Source organism: Bos taurus, chromosome 7 (genome assembly GCF_002263795.3).
Source record: "Bos taurus isolate L1 Dominette 01449 registration number 42190680 breed Hereford chromosome 7, ARS-UCD2.0, whole genome shotgun sequence".
Classification (NCBI taxonomy): Eukaryota; Metazoa; Chordata; class Mammalia; order Artiodactyla; family Bovidae; genus Bos; species Bos taurus.
This window is the reverse complement of record NC_037334.1, coordinates 44,007,114-44,015,302: the sequence shown is the minus strand read 5'-3', so window position 1 is coordinate 44,015,302 and position 8,189 is coordinate 44,007,114. Positions and strand designations below refer to the sequence as shown.

Below are 8,189 nucleotides of genomic sequence, written 5' to 3'. Positions count from 1 at the left end.
CCTCCGATTGGCCCCGGCCTCTCCGCCTTATCTTTCCATCTCACGGCCCTTCCCACTTGCGTCACAAGTATAGCCTAGCTCTCGTGCGCCTCCGCGCTGAAAGATAGTTCCTGCCCCCGCGCTCCCGCCGTTGGTCGACAGATCCCCGGCGCTCCCGTTCCAGGCGCCGGGCTCCGCGGGTCCGCAGCAGCGTCTAGCGTGCGCGTATGGGCGGCCGGCGGCGGCCCGGCGAGCAGGCGGTGGCGGAGGGCTCCGCGAGAAGCGACGGGGCGGGGCTTTTGGGGCGGGGCCTGGCGTGGACGGGGCGGGGCGCGGGGCAAGGGGCGGAACATGTCTCCCGCCGCAGGAAGATGAGGCAGCGGCCGCGGGCGTAGCGGGCCGGACCGAGCCCAGCGACGCGGCAGGAGGGCACCGCGGACTCCTCGCACGCCGTCTCCGTCAACTCCAGGGCCGCGCGCAGGGCCCGTGGGGCGGACACGCGGGGAGCCGGGCCACGCGCCGCCGCCCACGCGCGCCCCTCGGGGCCGCGACGCCTCTTTGTCCGGGGGGGCCGTTCATGCCACCGCCCCCCGCGCGTTGCGGGCCGGGCCGCACCGAGCAGGTGAGCGCGCTGGGACCCTCCGCTGTTTGGTGCCCAGCGGACCGGGCCCCTCCGCGCGGCGCCGGGACGCCGGGATCCGGGGACGCCGGGCGGGGGCGGGCTGGGCTGGGGGCGGCGCGGCCGGAGTCATTGTTCTCCAACTTTGCGCGCCGGAGGGGGCCGACGACGTGGAGAGCGCGCTCGGGCCCGCGCGTCCCCGCCGACCGGCACTTCGGGAAAGTTTGCGGAGCTGGGCGGGGGTGACGCGGAGCCGCCCAACTTTGCGGCGGGGCAGTGGCGCGGAGGCCGCGGGCGTCCCCTTCCCCGGGGGCCCGGCCGGCGGCGGAGTTTGGAGGGGAGCGAGCGAGGGAGAAGGAGCGTCCTTTTGTCTGCGGGGAAGGTGCGCCGCGCGCCTGCGGGCTCGGGCCGGGGCCGGGCTGGGGGACACATCTGCTCTGCGCTCCGCGGGCGCGGGCGGCGGGTGCGCCCCGAGCTTCAAAGGGCTCCTGGGCCGCGCCGCGCCGCCCGCACCGGCTGCGGGGGGTGGGGTGGGGATTGGTTTCCCGGGCCCCCTTCCCCCCCCAGCCCCGAGGACGACGGTCCTTCCCCTCTCTTCCCAAAGTGGCTTCGAGCCCCCAAAAGTCCTCGTGACACCCTGGAAGTATCTCAGCTCCCCCAGAGAAGCATGTTTCAGCCCCCCCTCAGGTCTGCTTTTAAATCGGTTTCAACCACCCCACGAAGAAGTGCGGTTTCGTACTCCTCAAAAAAAAAGTCAGTTTCACACGCCCTCCAAAAAAGAAAAAGCTTCGCGGGGGAGGGGGTGCGCCGGGGCATCCGTTTCACACCCGTCTCCAGTTGGCAAACAAAGCGGGGGTTTCTCCGCTTCTGAAGTCGGGTCTCCCTCGACCTCGGAACCCTAGCTTCCCTCGTGGCCCCCACGGTTTCTGCTTGCCGCCCCCGCCCCCCTGGGGGCCCGGGAGGAGGCCCTGGAGGGGCTTCCCTGTGTGACTGTGGGACGGGGACCTGCTCTCCTCTCTCTTCTGGGTGTGGGATGGTGCCTGGCAGGTGGATTCCCCCTTATTCTAGAATGGAGCCCCTAGGGACCTTGTAGGGTGGGGGAGACTCGGGTCTTGGGACCCCCTTCCCCCAGGGCAAGAGATATTTTCAAAGTTGCTTAAAAATAATTGCTGGATACATCGTAACAATAAAACAATCTAGGGTGGTGTTTCTCTTTTCAGAGTTCGGTTGTTTTTCGTGGTGGGAAGCTTTGTGGGTCGGTCCCTGCTCGCGGCACCCCCGCTGCCAGTGTAGTCGTGGGACAGGAAGGGGGCTTCGCAGTCTTACTTGTGGATTTATTTTGCTTTGAATTTGGGGGTGACCAGGCCTTCAACGTGTTCTGACAGCTGTTGGGGGGGGGGTCACCAAGTTTCCCTTGGGGCGGGGCCGGGTCGCCCCTCCTCCTTCGCGGGGGCGGGGCCGGGGCTGGTGGGAAGCGTGCGGGTGGGAGGATAATAGGAGAGGTGGCGGGGAAAGGGGCGGGTTCTGACCGATCTGGGAAGGGACCACTCCTCCTCGCCTTCAGTGTAACATTTGCAACTTGATTCCTTGGTGGTCGCTGAGGGAGTTCAGGGGATCTGCTCTGTGCTGCCCGAACCCCGTTGTTCAAACTCCCCCATGGCCCTGGGGAGGAGTCTCTAGGGGCCCCAATCCCGGAATCCTGGCTGCAAAGGACCCAGACCCTGGAAGCATTTAGAGGGGCTCTTAAACAGCCTCCCCATCTGTCCACCTCGGCCGTCCTCACTCATGCCTCTTCTCTCCTTCCTCCTCCCCTCTGCCTGCACTTGTGGTGGCCACCACGCAGGGCTGTCTCTAGGCCTAAGGACCTGACCCCGGCCCCTCGTTGCCACTGGAGAATGAACCAGTCGCAAAGGATGGCGCCTGTAGGCACGGACAAGGAGCTCAGTGACCTCCTGGACTTTAGCATGGTGAGCGACCCTACCCACCCTTCCTCTCCACCCAGCTCTCCACGGCCCCAGGACCATGGGAAGAAGCCACTACCAAAAACATCTCCAGTATCTGGACCTCAAACTTGTTTGGGTCAAAGGACCCCAGGTGGGGCTGGGGAGATTTGGGGAGCTGCCAATGGATGGGTTGACACCCCTACAACAGGGTGCAGCTTCAGGGCACCTGTCACCCAACTGTATGCTTTGGCACAGAGTGGGTCCAGCCCACTCCTTTACAGCTGGGGAAACTAAGGCCCAGAGTAAGGGTGGGGCTGCCCAGGGCCCTCAGTTCCTCCTTGTGGAGGCTCGGCCCTGAGACCCCAGCTTGCTTTAGGCATGCAGTGATCTTGACAGTGATCTTGCTTCTAACCTATAGGATGGTGTGATCAGGGTTATTCACAGCACTGTCGGTGCATAAAATGGGAGTGCCCAATGCTTCAGTGCCCCGTGTGGAGGCCTTCTGTGAGTGGTTAGAGGAGACACACAGTGGACGTGTAATTGTTCATTTATTTACTCACATGAAAGCCAGTGCGCAGTGTCACCAGGAGCTGGGGTCATAAGTGACCGGAGACCTTGAGAGCAATGCACAGGAATTTGGGGGGATGGGAGTGTGGGGTGTGGCAGAGGATGTCCCTACACTTCCTAGGCAGTGTGCTGCACCAGCCACAGCCTTTTCCCTGGCCAGGTGGATGGAGCTTCAGAGAGGGTGCTGGCTTCCAGAGGTCACATAGCTCAGACAGGCCTGGGGGTGGGGGCTGGAAGCTAGAGCTTCCCTTGGAGGAGTGGGGGCCTTGGTTTGCCCATCTGTAAGGTGGGCTGCCTGTGACAGAAGTAAACCTGGGGACTGTGTGTGGACTTCCTAAATCCTGCCCCTCTCCCTGCCCCACTGAGCACCATTTTGGTTTGATTCTTTCGGTCTGAATTTGATCATCTGCCGGTACAAGGCCTAGGCCACTGAGGTCTGTCAAAAACAAAAGTCCCTAAGCTGAAGCCACCCTGCGGAAAAACAGCCCCCGGGACAGAGCGGCCGCGGCTCCGGAAGGGCCAGGCTGGTATTTTTAAGCCCCGTTTTATTTTTTCCTCCGCGGGTGAGTAACCAGGGGTGCTACTCAGTTGTTTTTTTGTTAAACTGACAAGTCACAGACTATTGGGCTGGAACAGACCAGCTTACGGGTCAGGGGAGGGGGTGGCCCCTTCCCCCTGCCACCCGACAGCCCTAACCACTTGCCCACCTCCCCTTTCTGTCCGGAGGATCCAGACCGCCCCCTCCCCCACCAGCTCAGAGCCAGCAACCCACTTCTTAGATAAGGAGACTGAGGTGGAGTGGGAAAGGTGCCCAGTGTCTATCCTCCGGGGAAACCCAGAACTGGATCTTTTTCACCCTCCTTGTCATCATGGGGGGAGAGGCCCAGAGACAGCCCCGGTTGCGGCTCACAGCTCTGCCTCCCACCTGCCCCATAGAAGTTGACTTAATTTGTTTTCTTAAAACAACCTAATTTCGACTAAAACAAAAGATTTCAAAGGGAAGCATATCTTTGGGGCAGGTCCATGTGAAGGAAATGAGGTAACTGTCACTTAAACACCAGAGAAGAAAGCTGCCCCCAGCTGTTAGGATCCATGTCCTCCTGGTCAGGGGCTTCCTGTTAGATGGGTGGTCCTGAGTGCATGTGGGCTCTGAGCGCTGTCCCCTAGGTGGGCCTGAGGTTGTCCCCAGCCTGATGATGGTCTGGAACGACTGGGGGCTGGGGAGGGTGCTGTGGGCAGGCGCTGGCACAGTGGTTCGACTGTACTCCTCTGAGCCCTGTGCATGCCCACGTGCGCTTGGGTTTCACAACAGCCCACGCGTCCTGAGCCCTGAGTCCCATTTCACCGAAGGAAACACTGAGGCTCTGAGCAGTGTGGGGGCCTGTCTGGGCTGATCACAAGACATGAAGCGCCTACAAGACACGGCCCAGTGCCCCCTGTGGCAAGTGCCACGTCAGCGGCCCCCCGGCACCCTGGAGGATGAAACAGAAATAGAATTGAGCCCCTGCTCCTCCGGAGGGGCTTGACTGATGACCCCCAGACCTGCCCCTCCCCCAGCGCAGGCCTAGGGTCCCCAGCGGGAAAGGAGCCCACCTTAAGGACAAGGCCCTGGGTCCAGTGAACACCGTACTGCCCCCAGAGGGGACACAAACCCGAAGAACCCACATCCAGCCTGGGTGCTCACCTGCCATGAGCCTCTGCACTCACCCTGCCAGCTTAGCCTGTGGCCTCAGTTTCCCGTTCTATAGAATGGGGTGTGCAGGCAGAGACCCCCTTCCTGGTCCTTCCCCAGGCTCATGATGCTACCCCCAACAGTCACACCCACAGATCCCACACCCTCACCACCTGGTTGGCCAGGGAGGGTTTGGGGGGCCACAAGCCGCTCCCCAGTTAAGTCCTAATCCCTGATTCAGGCCAGTCTGAGTCACTTGGGGCACAAAAAGAACCTCTGAACTCAGACCCTTGGGGCAGGGCAGAACTGTTTTGTTTTTTTCTATGGCACAAGGGTTTGTTGATGTTGGGTTTTCCCAGTTAATGCTGCTAAGCTGTTTAATCTTGAGGGACTTAACACTGTGGGTTTGGGTGAGTGAGTGGGGAGGCTGGTGGGGGTTGGGGGTGATGTTCCCACACTGGGTGCCCCCACCCTCAGGAGAACTGCCCAGTCACTGGCAGGGAGGGGTACAACCTCGGAGCACAGCCCAGAATGTGGGGCTCCTCCCCGTCCCGGCAGTGGAGCCTGGGTGTCCTTCCCTCACCCTGCCACTCGTGGGGTCAGACACAAGGAGAGATGGAGCCAGGCTGGTCAGGGAAGGTCAGGGTCAGAGGCTGGAATAACAATGCCTGGGGATCCACCTGAGGTATAAATGATCACTTTTATTTAAAGCTGGAACTTAAAAGTGTATCCTTTCTAAGAGTAGGGATTATATCAAGTGCTCCATAGGTTAATTCATCTCTGGAAAGTGGTAAACAGGAGTTTTCGAATCCCATTGGTGACCGTGATCTGGGATGTGCTCCCTGGGGGTGGGGGTACCAGTGGGACAGGACCCCGGCAGAGCTGTGATCCCCACTTACCTTCTTCCTCCCTCCCTGCAGATGTTCCCGCTGCCTGTGGCCAACGGTAAGAGCCGGCCGGCCTCCCTGGCCGGGACGCAGTTTGGAAGCTCAGGTAGGAGGACCCCACTGCCTCCCGGCTTTGTGTTTGAGGGAGGAGATCGCCTCTTGGAGGGTGGGCCAGGCAGCCCGGGACCGCTACTGTGGGGGGCTGGTGGACCAGGCACCAAGGGAGGAGGTGTTCGGGGGCAGTGCTCAGGCCCACCAGGTGGTGTGGAGATGAGGGGCCTGGGGCAGTGTTTCCAGGCTCCCAGGTAGGCGTGGGATGGGGCAACAGTGAGCCTGAGGGAAGCTGGAGAACCAGCCGTTGTCATGGTCTTGTGATCTGCCATGGGGCTAGGGGAGGGAGTCCAGTGGTTAGCGCAGAGTTGCTGTCCGGGCTAAAGTGGGCACTTGGGCCTCCAAGGTCTCCCTGGCCCCAGTGGGTTCTGGGTCTCCAGTCCCTCCCCAGGGGGTAACCCGAGGCCAGAAGGGGTGTGGTGTGGAACCCCAGCTCTCCGCATCCTGCCCAGCTCCTGGCCGTTCTTGGTCAAGTGTGTATTTGGCACTTTCTGTATATGAGACCAGGCTCTGGGGTGAGCGACTGGCCTGGTGTGCTCTAGATCTGGGGGTTTGAGTGTGCACACGGGATTGTCCCTGCCACTCCTGGATGAGATGGTCACCCCTGTGGCACCAAGTACAGAGGGTGGACAGGGAGGACAGACAGGCCGCAAGTAGCTTACAGCAGGGGTTAGGCAGCAGAGTGCTGGGGGAAAGCTACTCTGTAGCCGGGCAGAAGGGCCGTCTCCAGGGAGATGTCTGAACTGAGGCTTGTGAATGCCGAGCCCCCGGGCAGGACAGTTCCTGGGGTGCTGGAAGAGCAGAGGGAGGAAGGGTGGGCAAGTCGTGGAGGGCCTAGTGGCCTCAGGGGAGGACTCAGGCTTTTCCCCTAGGGAGATGGGAGCCCTGGAGGGCTGTGGGCAGAGAGACGGTTGGGGAGAAGGGCTGAGGGTCGTCTCCTTGGCGCTCTGTGTGGACTTTAGTCTCTTTCTATGGCCCTGGGATGGAGGCTGTGTCCTTTCACGTCTCTGGGGTCACGATAGAAGTTTCTGTCTTCTCCAGATTCCACTGAGGTGGCTGAGGGGAGCCAGCTGGAGGTGGAGGGGTTTCAAGGCTGGTTTGTGCTCACTTACCCCCACTCCCTAAAGGTGGGGGTGGTATTGTCTGCTGCTGCCCGGCACTGGCCTTCCTCTCCGCCGGAGGAAGTGGCCTCAGGGCTGGCTGGCGTCCTCCTGAAGTGTGGAAATCCCCACCGGCCACCCTGCCCCCCAAACAACCCTCAGGAGCTGGGGGTGCTGCTGCTTTCCTGCTTCAAGCAGAAGGCCAAGCCCTGGGAGGCTTCCTGGAGGAGGTGGCGCTGTCCTTCCTCCTCAGGAAGGTGAGGTGGCTCCCTCACCTTCCCCCAGGCCTCTTGCTGACTCTCTTCCCTTTTCCAGGGTTCACTTGGGGCCAGGAGCCCCCAAGGAAAGTCCTCCAAGACACCCCACACCTGGCCCAGCCTGGGGACCCCCCTGTGGGTTTTTCAGAGTGATTTTCCGTGGTTCCTGCAGGCCCATTTCACTTACAGCCCCACCTGACCGTGTTGGATGGGAAAGGTCTGGTCTTGACCCCTTGTATGTCAGGGCTAAGCTTTCTTGCCCACGAGGGTGTGGTGTGGCTGTACCAGCCCCAGAGGTCCCCAGTTTGTTTCAACCCATTAGTGCTGCCAGGAGTGGGGGAGGGGACATGGGGCCGGGAGCCCTAAGACCTGAACTCAGGGGCCCCCTCCTTGCTGTCCTGTCAGACACAGGGCAGGCCGTGTCACCTGACCCAGGTGACGTGCCTGCATGCCTCAGTTTCCTCATCTATAAGATGAGTCTCCCTGTCAGCTGATTCGATGAGTCCTTGGGCATGAAAGTGCTTTAAGACCTGAGGCATGGGGCTGTCTCCATGTCTGCCTTGAGCTCACGGTGAAAGGGGGGTCCTGCTCCATACACGAGAGCCCCAGGAACAGAGACTGGCCCCTTTGAGGGGCTCTCCCCTGCTCCTTCCCTGGTGGAGTTGGAGACCCCAGGAAGATGCCAGGGATGAATGTTGGTGGTCAAACTGCAGGATAGGCCTTGGGGAAGCCCCCTGCTTTCTGAGCCTGGGTCACCGCCCTCCAGACAGGCAGGGTGACCTTCAGGGGATGAGAGCTCCAGGGGGTCCTGCCAGCCCGGTTCTCCCCTCCCGCTCTGTACATCCTGGCTCAGTGTTTGCTTAGAATTCATTCAAGTCCACTTGCATTTTCCTAGACCTGCTCCGAAAAAGCATTTTGCACCAGGAGAGCAGCTGCCCAGGCCATGGGGAGGGGTCTCCAGCGAAGGGGTCTCTGGGCGTGTGGGCTGAGCAGCCGCCCTGCAGTCTGTGCTATCTCTGTCTAGACTGTCGGCAGCATTGAAGCCACGCTGACC

General features: G+C 61.4%; 1 protein-coding gene across 11 annotated transcripts in view; it reads left to right on the top strand.

Annotated features, from left to right (window-relative positions):
* Positions 1-325: 325 nt before the first annotated feature.
* Positions 326-8,189, top strand: part of TCF3 (transcription factor 3) — a 33,082-nt gene continuing 25,218 nt past the window's right edge. For 10 of the 11 annotated variants that reach the window (XM_010807251.3, XM_005209299.5, XM_005209300.4 and 7 more), the window contains exons 1-3: positions 326-601; positions 2,442-2,565; positions 5,701-5,773. In XM_010807251.3, coding sequence (XP_010805553.1) covers positions 2,494-2,565; positions 5,701-5,773 — 145 coding nt within the window. In that variant the 5' untranslated portion in view covers positions 326-601; positions 2,442-2,493. The remainder of the gene's footprint in view (positions 602-2,441; positions 2,566-5,700; positions 5,774-8,189) is intronic. The other variant, NM_001192698.1, reaches the window with a different exon arrangement.